The sequence below is a fragment of the Hydra vulgaris genome, chromosome 08 (assembly GCF_038396675.1).
Source record: "Hydra vulgaris chromosome 08, alternate assembly HydraT2T_AEP".
In the NCBI taxonomy this organism is placed as follows: Eukaryota; Metazoa; Cnidaria; class Hydrozoa; order Anthoathecata; family Hydridae; genus Hydra; species Hydra vulgaris.
Genome location: NC_088927.1, coordinates 28,680,478 through 28,707,500, shown reverse-complemented (window position 1 = coordinate 28,707,500; position 27,023 = coordinate 28,680,478). Strand labels below are relative to the sequence as shown.

Sequence of the window (27,023 nt, the reverse complement as noted above, 5' to 3'; positions counted from 1 at the left end):
AGAGATTTTTTGTAAGACAGAGCATTTCGTCAATCTTCCGATGTGCAGTTTGACCAATCTTCATTTTTACTTGTGTATACATTTAGATACAGTTTATCGGCAATAACTTCACACAAAATGATAATGTAGCATAGCGCATCATAAAAATAACGATATCTATCAATATTCTCTATCCATGTTGTAATACAGAGATTCAGACTTTTTCGTGAGCAGCTATATTTTTATATCGAAAAAAAGTTTACCAGAAAAATACTTTCAATATTGCACATAGGGGAGAGTAGGGAGAAGTGGGATACGTAAATTTTTTTTAGGGTAAGTGCAATATCTTTTTTATTTAATGTATAAACTGAACCAAACAATTTTTTACGAATATACCTTCTTTTTAGGCATCGATTCGTTCCCCTTAGGTTTCCAGCCAATTATAACTAAGTTTTTAAATTTTTGCTTTTAGAAAAACCGCGGCATTGGGGTAAAGTAGGACAAGTGTGAATACAAGTGCGACAAATAAACTCAAAACACATATTGTTAAATAGAAACTGATGAAATAACCTAATCGACATAAAAATGTCAAAAGCTTTCACCAAATGAAATAATCAACTGGCGACGGGAAGATGCATGTTTCTTTTTTCTGTCCCACTTCACGCAAATGTAAACACTTTTTTAAAGTACATTTCAAAAGTAGGGCTTTTAGCGCACGCAGGGAAACAAAGCAATTTCTGCTAAATAGAGAGGGAGAAATTTAATTGTTTACATTAAATGACAGTATTTGGGTACCGCTCTTAATTAGAAATTTCAAGCTGTCCCACATCTCCCGCGTCCCACTTCTCCCCACTCTCCCCTATTTATTTAATGTTTAAAAAAAGAAACAATAATACATTTTTTTGTTTGTTTGGAATATTACCTAATGTTGACGGTGAAATATTCTGTATTTTTTTAATAAAGCTTCACCTTCTGTCCAAACAGTTAATTGAAGTATTAAATTTGATATGCAGTGTAATGAGATGTAGCCTTAATTAGGGAAATAAGGAAAAAAAATGTTTGTCTTTACTTTGATTATTTTTTTGTAAATTTTTTTGTTTTGTTTATTTTTATTTAAAATATTTAAATTGAAGTTATGAGTTCATAAAGATTAATGTAAAGTATAACTTTACTAGTCACTGCATAACAAAAGGTTTTTTAAATATTTTTTATACTTTTTGTTCTCCAAAAAGTATAAAAATTTTTGTTTTTGGGTTTTGAAAGCATTATCATTAAAAAAATGAGGGTTTTGAAAGCATTATCATTAAAAAAATGAGGGTTTTGAAAGCATTATCATTAAAAATGAATTAGGTGTATTAAAGTGAGTTTAATGATTTTAACCCGAAATTTGTAAAGAAACTGCTTTTTTTGTCGCTTTTTTTAATCATTTTAATATCAACTGTCGGTTGTGACTCTGTAAAATTATAAATCAATATAATTTGAGGTTATATATGTAGTACATAAGTTTATAAATTTTGATTATGCTATACCATATGTATTCAAACTCTTTTCGTAATAATCTAAGTATGTGCAGTTTTTTATGGAAATTTTTTTGTTTTCCATTATCACTTATTTCTTTACTCTTGTTTTCATACTTTCGAGTCATAAATTTTGTTTTAGGTGTGGACAACGAAATTGTACAGTACTCTTTAGGTGCTGACAACATAGTTGTACAATACTCTTTAGGTGTGGACAGCAAAGTTGTACAGTACTTATTAGGTTTTTTCATTTGCAGATTGCAAATTTATTCTTCCAGCCGTCGCTTTCTACTTAAACTTAACAGCCAGGTCATGTTAAAAGAGTATAGAAAAGCTTTGATTATTCAAAGAAGTTTTGTGTTTCTGTCTAATTCCTTATTAATCATAAGTAATATATGAACTATCAGGAATAATATCATACTAGTAAGTCCGGACCCGTAATACGGGTCAAGAAATTCAAGAAAGATCTGGTGCACAACTCCTACATATCTTTTATTTGTTTTCCATAAGTTACGGAAAATTGTAGAAAATAATGATCTTAACCTCATTGGAGATCTCAATTTATCATTTTCTCTTGAGTTTCTTGAGTGATATATGTGCACGTAGCATAACAAAGGGGATATATTAAAAGTTGAGTTTTTTTTTGTTTAGTTACACTTTCCCAATAAAAATAATTTTACAGTCGTAACTTATAAAAAATTATTACATGACCGGGGTTAGAAGAAGGTACAATTCGTCTTATCGTCAAGCACCAAAAAAAAACGTCATTGCTAGATAAAATATAGTTTAATAATAAACTATATTTTCAATGTATATATCTCCAAAATGATAATATGAAAGAAAATGTAAAAATATAACCTAACGTTTAAAATTTATAATTTTTCAAAGAATAAGAAGATATGTTTTTATATAAAATAAATTTTATTGTTGGAGCAATTTATAGAACTTTTTATTGCCAATTCAGTAAAGGCAAATAAACATTAAAAAGTAAAATTATAGGATTAATAAACAACGCAAAAATAAAGATAAATTTCTCAAAAAGAATATTATCATTTAAAATAACAAAATATATGTACATATGTTGATTAAGTATGTGTTAATCTACTGTAATTAATTAATTGACTATCAATTATTGATTTCTAATTTAATGAAGCTTTATTTAGAAGAATCTTAATTCACATTCATTTAACGAAAGTAATTGTTTAAGCTTTGTTTGAATTGGTTTCGAGAATAATTAGTTTTCAGTTCATTATTTAATATTATGCTCCACAACTTTGGTCCTCGGTTTACAATTGAGAATTTAGTAGCGGAATAATAAGTTTTGGGATTGAATGTGGTTGAATTTTAAAAATCTAGTAGGATATATGTGATTTATTTATAAAATAAGATTGGTAATATATTTTTATCAAGTTTGAACATGAAAATAAGAACATGATAGAGGTTTAATTGATATACATTTTGGATATTGTTTTATTAAATAGTGTTTGTGTGTGTGAGAAACAATCTACGTTGGAAACTATATCTTTTTAGCCTGTTTTTGTTTTTTATTTTTGTCGCGTAACTTAAGTAGCAATGAATAAAAGAAAAGTAAATGTTTTTAAAACAAGATTATTTAATAAGAACAAAGATTGTTGGCGTTAAATATGACAACTGTAAAATACAGGCTATATCGTGCAGACCTAATCAACGTCTATAAATGGTGCAAAAATAACAATAGTGACAGAAGTCTTTTTGAAATAGGTAGCTAATTTATTACTCGTGGTCATGTATATAAACTAAAAAAACAAACTTCACGATTAAATTTGCGTTTGAACTTTTTTTCTCTAAGAATAATAAATACATAGAACTCTCTTCCTAATGACATTGTATCAGCATTATCTCTAAAAACGTTTAAGCTGCTTCAAGACACTCATCTAAAAAATGAATGGCTTCTCAACGACTAATCCACATTTTATTTTCTATTAGTTATACAAACTCTGTAATTGTCAAGTATTATATAACTAGGTTGACAGGTAGTTTATGCCTACACAATTTATTGTAAAACCTTAATGTCTAAGAAATAATAAATAAATAACTTAAATAAATGCTTAGCTTTGTACATTATACTTAAATTTTTTGATATTTTATCTTCAACGACACCTATATGTTCCCCCCATTTAATTAAATATTTTGGTTATTTAAATATTTTGGCTCCTATGATATTGATGCTTCAGTTTTATTGCCTATTTGTTGCTTTCTTAACTTTAGGCTTTAAAACTTTGTTTTGTTTTTTACTGAAGCCATCGTTATTTTATTTGATATGGCGGCATAATTTAATTACAAAATGAAATTTAAAAAAAATACTGTTAGCTATATACGGGTAATATTTATAAAATGCGTAAAAATATGAAGCATAAAATATCCGTAATAAATTTTGCATTCGATAAAATTTCGTAACATATTTATATATACTACAATTTTATTTTCCTTTCTATATAATACTTTGTTTAATTAATTATTTTAAATTTTACTTATAAAAATGGAGATCACATTTTCATTTAATTTTAATGATGAGAATGCTAGTGATGATAACTATTTTAATGGAAAAAATTTAGAAAGCGAGTATTATTCAATTTCTAAATCTACTCAATATCTCTGTCAGAACAAAAATAACTTTTCTATATTAAATGTAAACATTCGAAGTATTAACAAAAATTTTTAAAATCTTCAACTCTTATTGCATTAACTAAACCACGAATTTCAAATAATTTGTATCACGGAAACTTGGCTTAAAACCAAGAGAAAAAATTCAAATTTTGAATTAAATAATTTTGCATCAGTTCACCAACCGCGTTTTAACTAGGCTGGTGGTAGTGTTAGTACTTTTGTCCACAAATCAATTAACTGTATTTTACGTAATGATCTTAGGGTGGAATGCAAGTAGCGAACTTGAGTCAAGTTCGACTTGAACTTTACATTAGTACCCAATAGCAGAGTATGGGTTTTCCCCTTAAAAATTACTCTGCCACTATTGGTTACGATGTAAAGTTCAAATCGAACTTGACTCAAGTTCCCTTCTTGCATTCCACCCTTAATGTTAATGAAACAGATAATAAGTCGTTGTGCATAGAAATTATAAACAAAACCACCAAAAATATTGTAATTAATTCTATTTATAGACAATCATCTGGTAGTTTGAGAAAATTAAAAACTTATTTAGGCAGATTTTTAACCAAATCTAGTTTAACACGGAAAAATGTTTACTTAGGTGGTGATTTTAACTTAAATGTGCTTAATTATGCTTCAAATAAAAATGTTCAATACTTTTTAGATACTCTAATCCAATATAACCTAATACCAACAATAAATAAGTCAACGAGAATAACTAAAACTACATCGTCATTACTTGATAATATAGTTACTAACAATTTTCAAAACTGTCGTTTAGAAACAGGCATAACCAAAATTGATTTAACAGATCACTTTCCAATATTCTTAATTACTGATAACATTACCCAAAATAATCCCCCCTCGAACTCTACAGTTTTAACGTGACAGATCAATGAAAACTCCTTACTGTATTTTCGAATTCTTTTATCAAAAAATATCGATTTCAATCCTATTTTACAATCCCATGAAGTCAATAATGCATATGAACTATTTTTAGCGCGATTCTGTGAACAGTATGACATAGCATTTCCTATTAAAAAAACAATTATAAAATTCAAGTCTCTTTTAAACCCCTGAATGACCAAGGGACTAATAAAATCGTCTAAAAAAAACAAAACCTTAATGTTAAATATTTAAGGCATAAAACATATAAAAATGAAATAAACTACGAAAACAATAAAAACTTATTTGAAAAAACAAAAAAAATACTCTAAAAAAATTTATTATGCAAAGTTGCTGGAATAAACCAACGGCGACACTAAAAAAACGTGGAATATAATTAAACAAATAATTGGTAAAAATAAATGTGTAAAAAATAATATCCTCCAAAAGCTTTATATTGACATGGAAAATGATTTATGATAAAAAAAAAATAGCTGAAAAACTAAACCCATTTTTTCTTGAAGTAGGGCCGAACTTGGCGAGTAAAATTCTGCCAAGTACCGAAGAGTTTGAATCTTGTATTAAACCGTGTAATACTATTATGGAAGATTCTAATTTAAATTTAAGCGAGATAAGGAATGCTTTTAATAGTCTTAAAAATAATAAAAGGACATTGACAAAATTAGTGTAAATGTTGCTAAGTCAGTTTTCCATATGATTAAACCGTCATTATTTCATATTTTTGACCTTTCATTAAAACTAGGTGTTGTGCCAAAAAACTTAAAGTTGCCGTAATCACTCCAGTTTTTAAATCTGGTGACAAAACTAATATTTCCATCTACAGTCCTATTTCAGTCTTACCTTGCTTCTCAAATTTATTGGAACGAATTATGTACAACAGACTTTATAACTATTTGATGTTAAACAGTTTGCTTTACAGTAAGCAATTTGGGTTTAAAAAAGATAAATCAAGTAACCATGCGGTAATCGAACTGATTAATCATGTATCGATGCATTTAATAATGACTATTTTACTTTAGTAGTTTTTATTGATCTGTCAAAAGCCTTTGACACTGTTAACCATAAGATACTTATAAAAAAACTGGAACTCTATGGAGTAAGAAATAAAAACTTATTTTGGTGAACAGGTCACAATGTATTGTTTATAAAAAAATTGAAAAAGAAAAACACATTACATGTGGTGTGCCCCAAGGTTCAATCTTAGGACCATTATTATTTTTATTGTATGTAAATAATTCGTACTTAGCATCAAATATTTTAATTGAATTTAATATTTAAAAAAATTATTTATTGCAACAAAAACATAAAAGTTCTCTTTAATATATTGAATAAAGAACTATTAAAAATAAACGAGTGGTTTACAAGTAATAGGCTTTCGTTAAATGTAGAAAAAACTAATTTTATTTTGTTCTCCAAACCTAGTAAAGGTGATGATGTTCCTCTAAAATTACCTAATCTTTTAATCAATAAAACATTTATTAAAAAGGAACCAATTGTTAATTTTTTAGGAGTAATACTAGATTAAAATTTGTCATGGAAACCACATATAAAATACATAGAAAATAAAATCTCAATAAATATTTCCATATTATATAAAACTAAACCATATCTTAACACTGCTTCCTTGAAAAAAATATACTTTTCATTTATTCATAGTTTTATCTCTTACTGTAATATTGTATAGGGTAGTTCTAATTATAGCAAATTAAAAAAAATTTATAGTAAGCAAAAACACGCATGCGGGATTGTGTTTGGTGCACACAGAACTTTTCATTGCGAACCTCTTTGAAGGAAGCTTGGTGCCCTAAGTATAAATATTAATAACTTATATAAGTTTATAGTATTTAATACTATAAACTTATATTAAGTTTATAGTATTAAATACTATAAACTTAATACACACCAAGTTCTACAGTTCTAAAATAAAACATGGGCTTTCTCCTATTGTATTTCAGTCTTACTTTAGTGAAATCTCGCACAAGTATCCTACTAAATTTTCAGTTTGCAACTTTATTGTATCAATACCGTGGACCGTTTCTATGGAAACACTTTTCAAAATTTATTACAAAAAAAAAAAGAATATTCATGAATATTCTTTTTTTGATCAAAACATCTCTTTGGAACAATTCACGAAAGAATCTAAGAGTCTCTTATCCCAAAATGACTTTGATTTAAAATATCTCTTTTAAAATAAATATATAAATAATAAAAATTACCTAAAAATATAGTTACTGACACTACTTCTCTCTTGTTGCAGTTTTTATTTATTTATTTTTTTTGTTTGTTAAAAAACTTTAATACTTTTATGATGTTGTTAATCTTTGATATATTGCGTTATATTTCAACGTTAATTTTTATATTATAATAATTTATATATTGTAACTAACATGTGTAAAATTCTTATTATGTACTTAGCTACTTTTCTTTTTTGTATATAAACTAACGATTTTTCCAATGTAAATGGGGCTCGATGATAATTCGATGATTCCGAGATGCAAAAACACCACGCACAATTATTATTAAGCTGTTAGACTACAAAGATAAGGTAGAAATTTTAAAAAATTCTTCTAAATTAAAGGGTAAAAATATCTACATAAACGAAAATTTTTGCTTCGAAACGAACTTAATAAGAGAAGGTCTTAGAGAAAAAATGAAAATTGAGCGGCAGCTGGGAATATTTGCATACATATCATATGATAAGCTGATTGTACGCGAGTGGGTGTCTAAGAAAACGAAAGAAATCCCGAAACCGTGTCAGTAAGAGTTTGGTTTATTACTTTTCTTTTAACTATTCCTAACTATTTTATTAACTATTTTTGCGTTTAGTTATATATGTGTTACTTTAAAATGGAGGAAAACTTTATAATTGAATTTCTAGATGAAAATGTCGCACTCAGTGACGTCGATGACTCTAATAACTTTAATCAAAAAATTGAAAGCCAATACTATACAGTTATTGAATCTTCTCAATATCTTCAAAAAAATAAAAATAGTTTTTCAATTTTAAACATTAATATTCGAAGTTTAAATAAAAATTTTGAAAATCTAAGGTTTTTGTTGGATGAATTAAAACACGATTTTAAAATTATTTGTCTACCGGAAACTTGGTGTAAGCGTGGTGAAACAAATGCCCAATTTGAACTAATTAATTACTCATCAGTTCATCAACCACGTGGTTTTGGTGTTGGTGGGGGTGTATGTATTTTTGTTCACAACTCAATTAGTTATAATTTACGTCACGATCTCTGTGTAAATGAAAAAGATTGTGAGTCACTATGCATTGAAATAAGAAAAAAAACCACAAAAAAAATAATTATAAATGCCACATATAGACCTCCATCTTCTAGCTTAAAAAAATTTAAAACTCATCTTAAACCATTCTTAACAAATATTAATAAAACCCGAAGTCATGCCTACTTAGTTGGGGATTTTAACATAGACCTAATAAACCATGCTTCAAATAATAATGTTAACAATTTTATTAATACTCTTCTTCAATATAATTTAATTCCGTCAACAAACAAGCCAACGAGAGTGACTAACAACTCTTCTACACTTCTTGGTAATATAATAACTAATAACCATCTTAATAACAGTCTTTACACAGGCACTTGACTTATCAGATCATTTCCCAACATTTCTAGTTACTAACAACATATTATTTAACAGTATTCTTTCTCAATCCATTATATTTAGGCGACAGATCAATGAAAACTTGGTAAAAAAATTTCAAAATCTTTTAAAAGACAACGTTGATTGGAATTCGGTATTGCAGTCACATGACGTTAACAACGCATATGATCTATTTTTAAATCAATTCTGCAAGCAATATGATAAAGCATTTCCTGAAAAAAAAATAACTGTAAAAACCAAAACTGTTTTAACTCCATGGATGTCTAACGGGTTACTAAAATCTTCAAAAAGAAAACAAAAGTTATATGATAAGTACTTGAAAAAAAAAACTTATAAAAACGAAATGACATATAAAAATTATAAAAATATATTTGAAAAAACAAAAAGGAACTCAAAAAAGCTTTATTATGCAAAGCTATTAAGCAAAGCAACCGGAAACACTAAAAAAACATGGAGTGTAATTAAAGAACTAATAGGAAAAAATATTTATGCGAGAAACATTCTGCCAAAAAAAATAACAATTGATAAAAACACAATTTATGATAAGTCAATTACTGCTGAAAAACTAAACAGCTTCTTTACTAATACTGGTCCGAATTTGGCATTAAAAATTCCAATGAATTCAATGCCGTTTAAATCTTATTTAAAAAATTACGATAAAGTTATGGATGAACCTAATTTAAAACTAATTGAATTGCAAACCGCCTTTTTTTATCTTAAAACTAACAAAAGTGCTGGATTTGATAAAATTAACGTTAATGTTGTAAAATCAGTATATAATATAATAGAACCCTCTAATATAATGTGTTATTTCACATACTTAATCTTTCACTTAAAACAGGTATCGTCCCTGAAAAGCTAAAAATTGCACGAATCACGCCGATATTTAAGTCCGGAGATGACTCAAATATTTCTAATTATAGGCCAATATCTATTTTACCTTGTTTTTCAAAATTACTTGAGAGAATAATGTACAATAGACTTAATAATCACTTATCAGAAAACGACATGCTGTATTCAAAACAATTTGGTTTCAAAAAAAGAAATTCAACGGAGCATGCAGTGATTGAACTAGTAAATCAAATATCAAGTGCATTCAGTAGTAACTACTTTACCTTAGGAGTTTTCATTGATCTGTCACAAGCTTTCGATACCGTTAATCATAATATACTAATAAAAAAACTTAAACACTATAGTGTAAAAAATAACAATGCATTTTGATTTAAAAGTTATTTGGCCGATAGAAAACAATTTATAGTTTATGAACAAAAACAAACATTTCCGATTGCCGTAACTTGTGGGGTTCCCCAGGGCTCTATTTTAGGACCACTGGTGTTCCTAGTGTATATTAATGATTTAAATTTAGCAACAGACCCATTAAATTGTATTCTTTTTGCAGATGACTCCAATCTTTTTTACTCCCACAGTGATATTACCCAGTGGACACACGACGTTATTTCAACGTTGATTTACGGTTGATTTTTAGTCGCGACGTCATATAACCAAAAATCAACATTTAATCAACGTTGAAAATTCGTTGAAAACGATCAACTTAACGCGACGTTGAATCAACGTTGATTTAACGTCTATATTATGAGTTCCACCGTTCGTTTTGCATTTTGAGAACTCAAATACGCATGCGTGACTATACGAGTCATTAATTAGGCCATCTATTGCCATTTCCTTAAGTTTTGAGTTTGCCAATTTAACGATAGCGCATTGCTTAATTTGCGATGCATTAGTGATAAATATTAAATAGATCTTTTTTTTTATTTCATCTGTGTGTATTGCATAAAGAATTAGCTTGAATTTGTTTTAGAGTTTGATTAGGTAAGTAGTTTTTTAGAGTTTGATTAAATTGTTTTACTATGTTGTTAGTATATTTGACTATACTAATTTTATATTATATAAAATAAATGTTATCAATGTTATATATATATATATATATATATATATATATATATATATATATATATATATATATATATATATACATACATATATATATATACATATATATATATATATATATATATATATATATATATATATATATATATATATATATATATATATATATATATATATATATATAGTTTATATATATATATGTATATAGTTTATATATATATATATATATATTTGTATATATTTGTAAATATAAAAATTATAATAATAATAATAACAATAATAAATATACTATAATATAGTATTATGATTCTTATAGTATATATTATTAACATATCATACATTTTATGTATATATCATACGTTATATATATATATCATATGTTATATATATATATCATATGTTATATATATATATATATATATATATATATATATATATATATATATATATATATATATATATATATATATATATATATATTTGTATATATTTGTATATATTTGTAAATATAAAAATAATAATAACAATAATAAAAATACTATAATATAGTATTATGATTATTATAGTCTATATGATATATTATTAACATATCATATATATTATGTATATATCATATGTTATATATAATAATATCATATATATATATAAATATCATATATTATATGTATATATAAATATATAAATAAATGTACATATATAATATATACCGTGAAAAGGGGTGACTATGAACAACGGGGTGAAAATGAACATCGATGCCAAGTTTACTAAATGGTGAAGAATCACGCACTATATAACTAAATAGTGTGTTTTATGTTATTTTAATTTAGCTATTTTATTCTAAAAACTTCCACTTGTATATATTATATATTATTTATATCTATTTATATATATATTCATATATATTTATATATATATATATATATATAATTATATATATATATATATATATATATATATATATATATATATATATATATATATATATATATATATATATGTATATATATGAATATATATATACATATATTTATATATATATATATATACATACTATAAAAGTGCCTTCTGTTGTTTAGGGAAATGGCTACCCGGTTAAAGCGATGGAGACGAAATAATGTTTTGGTTAATGAGCTTCTTAGTAGTGACATTGATATTGATTGCTCAGCTTCATTAAATGAAGATGCCTGTAGCAACAGCAATTGTGAGGCTACTGCAATAGTAGATTCTGAATATAATTCAGACTCTATCTTACAGGATGAAGATACTAATGATGCACTCAACATTACAAACAGTTTAAGCTCTAGTTCGAGCAGTTACGTATTACAGGATGAACAAGTTAATGTTGAACTCGACATTACTAACAGTTTAAGCTCTGTGCTTGCTTCATGGGCAACATGTAACAGATGTTCAAGGGCTTGTGTTAATGAACTTCTTTTGATATTAAAAGGTTATGGGCATAATGATCTTCCTCTAGATGCACGAACACTATTGCAAACTCCTAGATCAGTTAATTGTTACTCTAAGTGTGGAGGAAGTTATGTATATTTAGGAATTGAATGTGGTATTAAGCGGAAACTTCAGAAAAATCCTCATAATTCTAATAACATAGAGCTTCTTGTTAATGTTGATGGGTTACCACTCTTTAAATCTACAAGTACAACTACAATGCCCATTCTTTGCAGTTTTAGGAAGTCAGAAGTGTTTATTGTTTCTCTATTTTGCGGACAGTCAAAACCAAACTCATTAGAAGATTTTTTGAATGACTTTTTAATAGAGTATAAAGACCTACACACAAATGGCTTGATCTTTAATGGCATAACTTATACATTATCCATTAAGCTATTTATTTGTGATGCCCCTGCTAGGGCATTTTTAAAATGTATTAAATCACACACAGGTTATTATAGTTGTGAGCGTTGTACAATAAAAGGCTCATATGATGGAAGGGTAGTCTTTCATTTACTGAAGTGTCCTCTGCGAACAGATGTTAACTTTGCTGCGATGTTATATGGAAAGCATCAGTTGCAACGAACACCGTTATTAGATTATAACATATCTTGTGTGAAAAGTTTTTCTTTAGACTACATGCATCTTGTCTGTCTTGGAGTGATAAAAAGGATGTTTAAATTTTTAATTGGAGATGGACCTCGTGCTTGTAGACTTTCATGTTTACAAATAAGTGAAATCGTAAATCGTTTGGCAATTTTAAATGGGAAAATGCCTTCAGAATTTTCAAGACAGCCAAGAACTGTGATTGAATGGAAACGATGGAAAGCCACTGAATGTCGACAGTTTCTACTGTATACTGGTTGTGTGGTATTAAAAGGTATTGTTAGTAAGGGTGTTTATACACATTTCCTTAAATTATCAGTTGCATTTAATATCTTACTTGATTCAAATGCAGCCAACCGAACACCTCAAATGCTTGAGTATGCACGAAAATTTCTTGTTGATTATGTTTCTTCTGCTACTCAATTTTTTGGACCTATGTTCTCCACTTACAATGTGCACAATTTGATTCACATTGTTGACGATGCAAAAAATTTTGATTGTTCTCTTGATGATATTTCAGCATTTCAATTTGAAAACTATATGCAAGTGATAAAAAAATTCGTTAAAAATGCTCGTAATCCGTTAGCTCAAATTGTAAAACGCACCAAAGAGTTGGAAAATTGTGCCTCATCATATTCAATCAAATCTATTAAGACTGTTTGCTCTATTCGAGATAAAGACTGTTGGTTTTTACTAAATAATGGAAAGTTTTGTCGTGTCGAGTCCCTGTATGAAAATGGTTATTGTGGCTGTGATGTTTTAAGAAACAATGAATTATCAAGCCTTTTTAACAATCCGTGTGATTCTATGAGTTTGAACATTGTTCGCGTTAAAAAAAACTATCTGTCTGACAAATGTATAATAAATAGAGCAGATTTTTCAAGGAAAGTTGTATGCTTGTCTTATAAAAATGGATTTGTGCTTGCTTCTTTAGTCCATGATATTGTTTGGTAGAAAATTATCATCAAATTATGCCCAATTTTCTTTATTACTTCGTCTCATGTATTGGTAAATGATACAAATGCAAAAAAATAAAAAATAAAACTCAACGTTGTCTTTTGCTTGTTATGATTTTAAAATAATAAAAAAATTACTAAATTGTAAAGCTAATATCAAATTTTATTTAAAAATAATTATTTAATTTATTGTAAAATGTTAATACTTTTTTAAGATTTAATGGTAAAACATTTTAACACTTAAATTTCAATATTGTTTTCACTAGGCAGCTTTATAATATATCATAGACTATAATTTAGAATTGTATTCTAATGTTGTTTTGCACTAACAAATTATATATGAGTATAAAGTGTTGTTTTCTAAAATAAACTTTTATAGCTAAATAAAGTATGGCAGTAAAAATGTACATACGAGCTGTTTGGCTAGAAAATGGAGAAAAAATAGAGGGTACAGCGCCAGAATGTTGGGCAATCGAGAATTTTTTGTGCTGGCCATCATCGTTAAATGTTATAAATTGTTTCAATGAAATGCGTGAACCACAGGCTAACTGGCACAGGTTTAAGCTATTGAAAATAAAATGTCGTGGAGGTAATGTAATTTTTTTTATTAACATAAAGTCTTTACTTTTTTTCCTTGTTTGTTTAATTAGCTCCTTCTATGTATATGTTATTTTTAGTGTTTGGGAAATATTCTTTATTATGTTATATATTTTAAGTATAATTTCAAATTAAATTGGTAATTTTAGATCGTGAGTTGTGTGACAACTTTGAATTTGCAACTACCAGTGATACTCAGGTAGAATCAGATTCAGATTACGGTAATTAGTTTTAAAGTTGATACAAGATGTTTGCTATATTTATTGATTTATTAAAACGTATTCAAATATAATAAAGTTAAAAAATATTATTTAATTCAAGTATTAACAGTTTTATTTTTATTTATTAGAGGAACCACTCCCATTTTCATTAAAGAGAAAACAAAGTAAAACTAAAAATAACAAACAGGTTAGTAAGCAAGTGTCTACTCCTGTAACTCAAGTAAAAAAGAAAAAAGTACCAACTCTTATGCATACTCCACATGTTGAGGCTCAAGGTATTGATTGTCTGTGTGCAAGCTGTTTTACAAATAAAAGAATTAGAGCATTCTTTTATATACTTCAGTGATTTTATTGCTTGCTAAATCGATATGTTTTATTTGTTTTATGTGTTTTAAAGTTAGTTTTTTTGTTGTTGGTTCATTTTTTATGATGCCAATGTAAATGTTATTTTGTTATTATTATATTGATTTTTTTTTAATATAATAGGTTAAAAAGATAGAATTACTTTATTATCTAAAAAATATTTAGATCAGCAATGGCAAGGTTTTTGTAAGGAAAAAGATGATTTTAACATAGTGCAAAGCCAAGGTGGTGCGTGTGCTTTTCCTCAAAAGAGAAAAGAACTTTCATTGCCAGAGACACCCTTATTAAATTCCCTTAAAAGAAAGGCAACTAGAAAAGATGCATCATTGAGTGGAAAATTTCCACTTACTGAGGAAAGTATGTAAAATATTTGATATTTATTTTGGCATTCCACTTTATTGTATTAGTAATGTAAGCAAGTAAATATCTTTGAGACATTAGATATGAGATTAGATTTGAGACAATATGACAATAAGATATGTTATAATCCAATAATTTACTTAAAATTTTGAAATGGTGTCTTTCAATGTTGACTGCTGTTTGGTTGTTTTATCTTTTTTTTGTATCTTTATAATTAGAATTTCAGAAGAAAGTTATATGTGCTCTAGCAGAAATGAAAGAGATGTTAGCAAAAGCTCTCTCTGCTAATGAAAATAATAACAACACAAATAGTCCGGAAGTTCCATGCCTGAATTCGCTAAAGTCGTTTAGTGATTATGATTGTAGTTTAAGCGATTCCCAGGTGAAATCTGAAGTGGTAGGTTTCTTTAAACCATTATTTTTCTTTTTGGTTATATTTTAAGAATTAGTTTTATTTTATTTTTTAACATTTTGTTAATCTACTTGTAACTTATTATAAGTGTACTTTATAAATGTGATGATGAAATAAATGTGAATTATTTTCTTAAACCTCTAGGTTAAGAAACTTTCTAAAATTGGAGGTGAAACTATTAAAAAAAATACAAAAAATGTGATGCAAAGGTTAGTTGCTAAGGAAGTTATTTTAAGGATATGGGTTTAATTTAACTTTAGGAAGTTCAAATTTATGTGCATGTATATATATATATATATATATATATATATATATATATATATATATATATATATAAAACTGATATTGCATACTTTGGAAAGCGCTATAACGTCACACTGATTTAGGGATAGTTGAGGGCTTCAGTACATACATCGACTGATTTAGGGAGAACTCACAAGGGGGTTGATAACACATCGAAGAGTTTGGGTTGGGTCAGGGATTAATTTATTTTCATTATTATTCCTTTTCCCTCTTCTTTTTCTACTAAAAGTTACTTAAAGAAAGGTAAGCAATTTCATCACGTTTTGCTTACCTATACATGCGGATGTTTATATATATATATATATATATATATATATATATATATATATATATATATATATATATATATATATATATATATATATATATATATATATATATATATATATATATAATTCCGCGGTATACGTGGTGCCATTAGGCTACCTAACCTGATATTGTATCAAAGTTTAATGTTTTTATAAAAATAATAACTTTTTGTTGTAGGTTGATGACCAATGGTTTACAATCGAAGTTCAACATGGCTGGCGGCAAGGGTAAAGAGAAATTTGAAGGCACAAACATTTGTGAGGTTGTTGTTGGTAAGTCATGAGTAATGTTATCTGTTATTGAAAAACACAATTTGATGATTTGGTGCTACTTTAATTTCAAGTTCTTGTTGCAAATTACTCAGGCAATACCTTTTTTTATAGAGAGCGTCATGCTTAGTAAAGCCACTGCTACGGTTGCTGAAGTCAGAACAAATATCATGAGTTTGTTGAAATATGCACCCGACAGATCCAATGGTGGCGGTCGGTGCGTAAATGACGATTTGAATATGTTAATATAAAATGTATATATAAAATGTTAACATTCTATCTATTTCTTATAAAAACTCCCTTAAAATAATTTTTTGAACATGAAATACACTTCTTTTAGCGCAAAATATTGCTTTTTTATTGTCTTATTTTATCGCAATCCAAGTCGAGACAATTTAACATGTTAACGATGACAATTTAACATGACTGCAGCCTAATGGATATAAGTTATATCCAATAGGCTGTATAATTTTTATCAAATGACCAAAGTTTAACGTTGAAAATAGGTTGTTTGAACGTTGTTCTAACGTCTTATCGACCATATATCAACCATATATGGTTGATATATTGTCGATAATATATCAACCATATATGTCAACGATAATATATCAACCATATATCGACAATATATCAACCATATATGGTTGATATATTGTCGATAAGACGTTAAAACAACGTAGTTTCAACGTTGAACTTTTAATTTTCATTTTATCGAAGTTGAAATATGGATGATATGTAGTCGATAAGACGTTAGAACAACGTTGAAACAACGTTTTCATTGACGTTGTTTCAACGTCGTGGTTTTCAACGTCGGATTTTGTTTCCAATTCCACCAAATTTCAACGTTGTTTCAACATTGCATTTCGTCGGTTTGCGACGTTGTTTCAACGTTATTTCAACGTCATTGTGCCCACTGGGTAATACACTATTTGAAACAACAAACGAACAATTATTGAAGGTTAAAGAGTAGTTCAAAAGAAATAAACTTTCTCTAAATGTGGATAAAACCAAATTTATTTTGTTCCACAAAGTTAATAAATCAAAAAAGATTCCCATCAAATTGCCTAATCTAATAATCAATAACACTAACATTAAAAGAGAAAACTCAGTAAACTTTCTAGGCGTAATCTTAGACGAACATTTACGTTGGAGTTTACATATAAAAAGTATTGAAAATAAAATATCAAAAAATTTAGCAATAATATATAGAGCTAAACATTTTTAAGCAGAAAAATGTTTAGCTCTATATATTTTTAGAGCTAAACATTTTTAAGCAGTAGTTCTTTGAAAAGTTTATATTTTTCTTTTATTCATTGTTATTTAACTTACTGCAATATTGCATGGGCAAGTACAAACCATACAAAATTAAAAAAATTGTACTGTAAACAAAAACACGCGTGCAGAATAATTTTTGGAGCTAATAGAACACTACCTTGTGAGCTACTTTTGCGTATACTTGGAGCCTTAAATATATATAAAATCAACTTACACCAAGTTTTAATGTTCATGTATAAAACAAATTTAGGATTATCTCCTAAAATATTTCAATCCTATTTTGACAAAATAGTTCATAAATATCCAACAAAATTTTCAAGTAACAACTTTGTTGTCCCAAAATATAATTCAAAACTAACTTCATATTCAGTTCTTTATCGTGGACCCTAATTGTGGAAAATGTTTCCCAAAATTGTAAATACACATAAAACTAGTATAGAGCAGTTTAAAAATGAATCAAAACAAGCATTCTTACTTATGGATTTTAATATATCCGATTTTAAATGTTTTTTTTTTAATTAAAACTTAAATACATAAAATAATTAATACAAAATTATGTCACTGAGTGTATCAACATTTTTTTTTTTTTTTTTTTATTATCTTAATTATGATATTACCTCTATGACGTTTGCTAATTTATTTACGTTATTTCTATGAAGTTGACTAATTTATTTTTGTTATTTCTATGGTGTATATTAATTTATTTACTTTTTATTTTTAAATCTTACTTTAAATTTTTAATTTTTCAATAAATGATAATATCTTATATATTTTTTCTTATTCTGAAAAAATGATCTTACTCTTTCCTTAAAGTTTTATTCTTTAAGTTTTTCTTTAAATGATAACGAATTGTTATCTATTTCACTTTTTTACTTTTATTATTTTTTTTTTTTTATAAATAGTTTGTTAAATATAGATATTTAAATATTACGGTTTTTGTAAATACGTGAGAATAGGGCTCGGTGATAAGGCTAAATTAGTCTTCTTCTTGCCCTGCCAATATTTATTTTTATTTATGTGCTTCGAAACTATATGTATTATTTAACGGCAAAAGAAAAAAAAAAAAAAAAAAAAAATACTGATTGTCATGATAAGACAGTTTATGTCTTCTACTTGCTCCAGCTCTTTTATTTATTAACACAATTTATTTCATTATAAATTTTAATATACGGCAAATAATAATAATAATAATAAAATTAAACATATGGCTACTACATTACCTGCTATATAGGTACTACATAGCTACCCGATAGCCCGTGGCCCGCAACATAGTTGCAGCGTAGTCATATAGCCCTTTATATAAAATATAATATTGAATATTTAAATAAATTTAATTAAAGTATATCATTTTATAGTCATAAATTTTAGTATTTAGATAAATTTTATACCAATAAAGGATAAAATATATAGAAAAATTTTATCATTATAGCGATAATGTATAGCCAACTACAAGTCATATATAGCGATATATATGACTTGCGGTCAGATCAGGTTATCCTGCTACTGGTAACATGTAACCCAATAAAATCTGCTTCATGTCCTGCTGCCTCGTAGGATACGCTTTTTTAGGCAAAGGCTAGGAGATGCCAACTCCGACTTAAAACACCCCCTGCCTTGGGTCTCTTGGTTGAGTAAAGACTAGTGATAGTGTCTCGATAAAAATACTCATCTTGGGCAGATGTTAAATGCACCCGGCTACTGTCTTGTTGAAGGCCTCCTAGGCAAAGACTTGAGGGATAAACAGATTCTATCTGTTGACCAGCCTCGCACCCCTTCTTCAACTATTAGGCTGGCGCAGATGTATTTTTAAAACATTGTTTCCAGTTTAGGATGTTGAATGCTGGATCTTCTTGACTCAATGCATGGGTTTTGCTTGTGTCTCTGTTTTTATGACTAGGCAACTCATTCTATTATCTCCTAATGAGGGTACAGCTCTAAAACTCAGTTTTATGGTTCTGAGGCCGGATAGTAGACAGGTTTCACGAACTCTGTGGTAGCTCTCAGAGAGGCTGATTCCATCAACAGCTGAAAAATATCAAAGTATTAACAGTGCCATGTTGCGCATGGATGGTGTCCCTGTTTGTACTTTTGGTGTGCATTGCGGAGGCCACATTTGGAGCCCTTTGTTAAGGCTTAGGGTTTATTAGTAGTAGTGAGGCAATTGCTTGGGCTATTAAGCAGTGTTCTGAGTACTATCTATGCTTTGAGTCAAGTTCTTCAATCTAATTTAAAAATGAATAAAGTACCAAAAACTATAAAACACAAAAAACCATCATCATCACCAAGTTGTTGCTTCTCTTTCTCTTTTCGTCAAATACTATAATAGGCACTACTCTAAAGAGCTAGCGTCTCTTGTGCCATCTACTAAAATTCAATCTTGTGTTACTCTTCATTCAATTAAGTGTCATCCTTTTTCTGAAACTGTTCCTAAGTGCTCCAAAAGCGCTTATTTCCTATAACATCAGCTCTTTGGAATTCGCTTCCTTCATCTTGCTATCCTGATTTATATAATTTGCAATTCTTTAAGTTGTTCGTCAATCGTTATTTTGCTCTACAATCTTCATCTTTTTCCTTTCAGTATCTTCCAACTTTAATTAGGGGCTGCTTGCAGCCTTGTAGGAATTGAAGATGTTTAATATATATATATATATATATATATATATATATATATATATATATATATATATATATATATATATATATATATATATATATATATATATATATATAATAAATAGCCAACTACAAGTTAGCTGATTCTATTTTAGCTATAAAAACCGTTATAACCAATGTAACTAAGCGCATTAAACTGTAACTAAGCGCACTAAACATTGAATTGGACAAATAATATTAAGACTAGAATGTCCAGACCCGTAATACGAGTCATAAAAGGTCTGTTTCACAACTCCCACATACCCTTTATTTGTTTTCAATAAGTTACAGAAAATTGAATATAATAATGATCTTAACCTCATTAGAGATTTTTATTTACCATTTTCTCTTGTGTGTTACATGTTCTTGAGTTTTATATGTGCACATAGCATAGCAAAGCGGGCATATTAAAGTTGGATTTATTAAACATTTTGGCTCCGACAATATTGAAGTTCAGTTTCATTGGCTATTTGTTGCTTTTTTAACTTTAAACTTTGAAACTTCGTTCCATTTTATAACTGAAGCCATCTTTATTTCATTTGGTATAGCGTCAAAATTTAATTACAAAAAAAAAAAAAAAAAAATTAAAATACTGTTAAAGTTATCCGGATCATATTTTTAAAATGTGTAAATTATCCGTAAAAAAGTTTTGCCTTTAATCCACTACTCACGGCGATCTATACTGAAGGCCTTGCCGTCGCGCAAACGGCGTATTTGACTGGGGGCCTATTTTAAACTGTACTATAATTGCCATTTTCCTTGTATTGAAATATGGGTAAAAAGTGTTGTGTGTATGGCTATACTACAAATTATTTAACGGCTAAAAAGAAATCGGATAATTTGAAGACTCAATATATCGATTTCCTAAAAATGAAGAAGAAAAACAAATGTGGATTAAAGTATTTCCGAATGCAAATCTAAATGTAACTAATGAGACTGTAGTTTGTGAGTTGCATTGGCCAATAAATTTTGAAAAACAACAAGTCAGAGGAAAATATTGTTCTAAATTTCCACCATCTGTTTGGCCAGGCATACCTTCTTGCCGAATTCCCACTCAATCTCCTCCATTACGTTCAACAAATTGTGCTTCTTCGTGTTCTCGAAATTTCGCTCAAGATGAACTATCAACCTTTTTAGAAAAAGATAGAGTAACTTATGCTGAAATGAAAAAAATTATTTTAAGTAATGAAAGAGATTTAGGTATTCCATCGGTATGTTTTATTTGCAATCACAAGCTTATTCAAATGGGGTTCCATGCTTTTTAATCAAGATTAGTGACGATTTGCATTTTGAAACTTATCGCTATGGAGTCAAAATTAAAATTTCTACAATTTCTAAAAACAGAGTTTCCAAAATTAATGCATGGTCAATATTAGAAAGTCGTACGTTATTGAAAGAATTTGATTCTTGAAAGAAAAGAAATTGTAATTCAAGAACATTTAGCTTCTATGGGTTCACAGTGAATTGGTAGTAAGATTAATTCTAAAGAAATTCTTATTAGATCTTTTCAGTTTTGCTACGTCCAGAAGTTTGTATAATCAATTGCGAACAGATTACCAATTGCCTTCTGTAAGAACTTTGACAAGAATAACTTCAAAAGTTTCTAAATTTAACGAAAAGCGTTTTTTTGACAAATATTTTCCAATCTATTGAAAAAAAAACAGAAACTTTGTTTGTTATTGCATGACGAGGTTTATGTTAAAAAAATGTTATTATATCATGGTGGTACATTGTTTGGAAAAGCAATGGACAATTCAACTTCTCTTTCAAAAACTGTATTGGGTTTAATGGTTAATTGGTTATTTGGAGGACCATCATTCATTACCAAAATGATACCTATAAGTAAATTAAACTCGCAATTACTTTTTGAACAAATTAGCATTACTATCCAATCAATAAAGGAGTCATCGGGTCAAGTCAAAGCCATAATATGTAATGGAAATAGAATTAATTTGGCATTTTTTAAAATCTTCGAAAGAACAGTTCCAAATAAACCCTGGTTGACTAATGATGGTATTTTCTTAATCTTTGATTATGTACATTTGCTTAAAAACATTAGAAATAACTGGCTTACTGAAAAAAATGGTCAACTTATTTTTTATGATAAAGGAGTACATAAAGTAGCACAATGGGATCATCTTAAAAAGCTTTATGAACTTGAATCCAAAAATTTAGTTAAATTACCTGATTTAAACGAGGTTTCAATATTTCATAAGCCAATTGAGAGGCAGTCAGTTTCTACCTGTTTAAGGATATTTTGTGACAAAACTTACCATGCTTTGATTAACCATCCAGGACTGCAGCTTTCTAAAAGAAAGACAAGACACAGCAGATTTTATTAACATTGTTGTATCGTGGTGGAAAGTTGTCAATGTTAAGGGAACATGTGCAGATATTAGATTTAATGATGAACTTCAAGCAGTAATTAGAGATCCTAATGATAATAGGTTGGACGATATTTTAAATTTTGAAAATATGGCTTTAAAGGTGGCTAGAAAGCAAGGAAAAAGAAAGAAACAACTTACTTGTGACACTGCACGATTAATTTACCACACGTGGAATGGTGTTGTTGAATTATGTTGATCATTATTAAATAGCTCACATCAATATGTCATTCTTAGTGAGTTTTCTGCTGATCCATTGGAAAAAGGGTTTAGTAAACTGCGACAAGGTTCCGGAGGCACATATTTTATAACAGTACAACAGGTAATTGAAAAATTGAATATTTCAAGAGCCAAGCATTTACTGTCACTTGATAACCTGGCTGTTGATATAGGTCTTGATACAACCCATTCTTGTCCAAATTGCGGCTTTTTATTGGATGAGTCCTCTACTAGATATTTGACAACTTACCAGATCTTGAATCTTTCATTTCTCCTGATACAAATATGGCACTTATATACATATCGGGGTGTTTAACTTGTAAAGATATCGAACTATCTGAAAATGAGCTGATAGTAAAAACCACTTTTTACCACCAAAAATACAGACAATACATAGACTCAATACCTGTCAATGGGTAATACCTGTCAATGGGTAACATTTTCTTATATAATTTTTAATGCGAATAAAGATCAGGAATGCAGAGTTTAATTGAGCAATATTCTAATGATGGTATCACAGTTTTACAACTTTGAGATGCATCGACATCAAAAAATATTAAAATTGTCATGAATTCTTAAATTATTATTGTAATCTTATTGCAAACTTTTTATTGTAGTTTTATGTATATGATTATTAACTTTTGTTTTACAAATAGAGTGTTTAATGTCTTTTTTCTTCAACTCTGAGTTTCATCATTACTGGATCTTCTGGAAGAGTTACTAAATCTCAAAATATAATAGGTTTTGAGATTTAGTAACTCTTCCTAGAGAACCAGTAATGGCAAAACTCAGAGTAGAAGAAAAAAGTGTTTTTACTAATATATATATATATATATATAAATATATATATATATATATATATATATATATATATATATATATATATATATATATATATATAAATATAAATATATATATAAATATATATATATATATATATATATATATATATATATATATATATATATATATATATATATATATATATATATATATATATATAACAGCATTCATACCTACAAATGTGCTAAGCCGACCAAGTCTTGTATCACTGGCAACTCGATTGAAGATGACGCCAACGGAACAAGTAGCATTCACTCAAGGATTGATAAATGAGTCCGGAGGCGATGTTTATATGGTTGCTGCTTCTTATGCAACTGCGGATCGTTCACGACGCAAGGTGTGAAGTGCAATATCAAATAAAATCCACGATGATTGGGTACCACCTAAACTGTGTTCCTTGCATTGGGATGGAAAAATGACTTCAACTCTTAGGAATCATCGTATTACAGAAGAACGCATGACTGTGATTGCTGACGATGCTAAGCAGATTAAGTTGCTGGGGGTTCCAAGTTATTTTAAAGCCACAGACCAAACATGCGGACAAATCATAGCTGAATTAACAATGAAGCTGATGACCGAGTGGAATTGTAATGATAGAATTGTGAATATGACGTTTGACACAACAAACTCAAACACTGGCCACTTGACAGCTGCTTGTATTGCCATACAAGATAAATTGCAACGTGCTGTCCTTTGGTCAGGCTGTCGCCATCATATTGGTGAAGTAATTCTTTCACATGTTTTCACGGATCTAAAGATTGAAGCATCAAAATCACCAGATGTCACATTATCTACAAGACGTTGCAGTAATTGGGATTTGGTATCACATAGTTCCTCTCAAGTACTTCCAGTCCAATTGAGCATGGCATGCAGGCTCAAGAGCTCCTGGCAATGATAAAAGATGAGGTGATCGCTTTAGTCAACGAACAGGTTGAATTTCTACGTGATGACTATCGAGAATTTTCCGAGCTATCGCTAGTCTACCTGTCTGCTTTCAATGGTGAAGTGAATTTTAGAAGACCTGGTGCTCTGCATAAGGCTCGCTGGATGGCCAAGCTTATCTACAGCCTCAAACTTGCACTTTTAGAATCACAAATTGCAGAACTTTCACCGGGAACAATTACCAGTCGCCACCAAGTTACAAAAATACGTGCATTTACAACATTCGTTACTCATATTTACATCACATGGTGGCTCACATGCAAGAAAACCGCAGATGCGTCTTGGAATGATATACAGCTCTACAAGCGCTTACTGGAATATGAGGTTGTTGACAAATTATTTCTCAATCAGCAGTTCGAGCATTAAATCGCCATCTTTGGTATCTAACTGCAGAAATGGTTCCTCTCGCACTGTTCAGTGATCGTGTACCTTTGTTGGAACGACAAGCTCTAGCAGATGTTATACTCAAAGTCAAACCGTTGGCTGATCTGCAAGCGCCACTCAATCAATTTGGTAATGGATAGGGCAAACCACGATTTCCATTGTCCATTGATCGTTCAACACGGCTGTGCGACCTTGTTCAGGTTGATTCATCGTTCACAACATATCGTCTTCAGTTGGATACCAACTTTTTACCACTTCCTGTCGATGAGTGGAACAAGTCTACTGCTTATGTATTGAGTAATGAAAATGTTGCAGCAGTGAATGTTGTAAATGGTGGTGCCGAGAGAGGTGTCAAACTATTATCGGACTTTGTCAAAACTGCTCGATCGGATGAACATTTTCGAAACGTTCTTCAGGTAGTCGAAAAAGATCGCAAAGACATTACAAATCTGCGCCTCAAAAGAAAAAATGTCACGACACAACAAAACTAACTGGCATTCTGATAACTGCATTATATGCAAAAATGTTAATCACAGTCAAACTGTTTCAGATTTCAATAATTTCAACATTTTAAAATTTATATTTAGACTAGAGATTTAACAAAATTATTCGATAATTTCAAGTAAAATTGCAGTTTTTTTTAATGTGGCTCTAAAACATTGAATTTTGAGGTTTAACATTATTATAGTCAAAATAGACATAATTATACGGAATTTTCTGTAACTGTCGCACATTGCACAGTGGGCCAGTGACTGGACAAAAGTATAAAAACCAAAGTCAGAACTTTGATGTCATAATGGTTTTAAACAATTATATAGATATTATAAAACAATTTAAAACCGTTCATTTACACTTAAAATTTTAATGAATATACTTATGATGTGGTTGAAGTAGACGCGAATGTAAATTAGAAAGAAAAAAAATTATAAAGAGAAAAATGTTGTTTAAAAAATTGATGGAAATATATAACATTTACATAAAATATTGCGCTTTTTAAAATATTATATTATAACTTTATATATTATCTGGATTTTAAAAGTTGTTTGACTAAAATTGGTATGTAATTAACATATTTGCAGCAATTTTAAACACACTTATTATTTTATATTTTATTGTATGACTTTTGCTTTTATTTGACAAAGTTTTTTTTTTATTGCTACATCTTGCTTTTATACTTAAATATTTTGAAATTTATATATGTTTTCTTTAATAATTTCATAAATATGGCTGCCACTAGGCGCCACTTTGGTTTTCTTTCACATTTGAAAATCTCTTACCTTGCAAAAAATCTGTCATTGCACTCAAAAACTTTTATTTGCACAAAATTTTCAAAAACGCGGAAAACATATAATACGATCTTACTCATACTAAGCGTAGTACTGAACAATAATATATATATATGTATTAAATATATATATGTATTAAATATATATATGTATTAAATACTCAATGGTATTAAATACTCTATAGATTTTACATTAGTTAAAAGTAAGTTTTTGTACATAAAAAGGGGTTTTGTCGTAAAAATCTTAGGTTCCTTTGCTCACCTCAAGTTTATTTAACCATTTTTTCTAATAAACCCACAGAATCTAACATGGTTACATTTTATAAAATAAATATTTATCATAAAATTTTCCAAAAAATTAAACAAAAGGTGTGAAATAAATATTAATAAACAAAAACGGAAACAAAAAGTATTATAATTGAAAAATTATATTGTTGTAATGATGGTATATAATTTTATTTGTGCTTTTAATACCACAACATGATGTTATCAATTCGTTTGTTTTTGATAGGCTAATTCTGCGCTCAAAGATAGGTTTTGGTGGGTCAACTGAGCAAAGCATTTATGCACAAGTTACTGATGAGCTGGAAAACAGAAGATTTTTC

The 27,023-nt window shown here is 28.4% G+C and overlaps 2 protein-coding genes across 2 annotated transcripts; both read left to right on the top strand.

The window, feature by feature from the left end:
- Positions 1–10,368: 10,368 nt before the first annotated feature.
- Positions 10,369–13,744, top strand: LOC136083725 (uncharacterized). The gene is made up of 2 exons (XM_065803363.1): positions 10,369–10,511; positions 11,669–13,744. The coding sequence occupies exon 2, from the start codon at positions 11,673–11,675 to the stop codon at positions 13,596–13,598; it is 1,926 nt and encodes a 641-aa protein (XP_065659435.1). The 5' UTR covers positions 10,369–10,511; positions 11,669–11,672; the 3' UTR covers positions 13,599–13,744.
- Positions 13,745–13,847: 103 nt separating this feature from the next.
- Positions 13,848–16,770, top strand: LOC124817609 (uncharacterized). Its single transcript, XM_065803364.1, has 7 exons — positions 13,848–14,189; positions 14,347–14,418; positions 14,547–14,693; positions 14,947–15,138; positions 15,360–15,538; positions 15,698–15,762; positions 16,343–16,770. The coding sequence occupies exons 1-7, from the start codon at positions 13,991–13,993 to the stop codon at positions 16,446–16,448; spliced, it is 960 nt and encodes a 319-aa protein (XP_065659436.1). The 5' UTR covers positions 13,848–13,990; the 3' UTR covers positions 16,449–16,770.
- The last annotated feature ends 10,253 nt before the right edge of the window (positions 16,771–27,023 follow it).

Coding starts and splice junctions, on each gene's coding strand:
- LOC136083725 (XM_065803363.1), top strand. CDS start 11,673: ATGGCTACCCGGTTAAAGCGATGGAGACGAAATAATGTTTTGGTTAAT.
- LOC124817609 (XM_065803364.1), top strand. CDS start 13,991: ATGGCAGTAAAAATGTACATACGAGCTGTTTGGCTAGAAAATGGAGAA. Junction 14,190..14,346: donor GAAAATAAAATGTCGTGGAG/GTAATGTAATTT, acceptor TGGTAATTTTAG/ATCGTGAGTTGTGTGACAAC. Junction 15,139..15,359: donor ATTTCCACTTACTGAGGAAA/GTATGTAAAATA, acceptor CTTTATAATTAG/AATTTCAGAAGAAAGTTATA.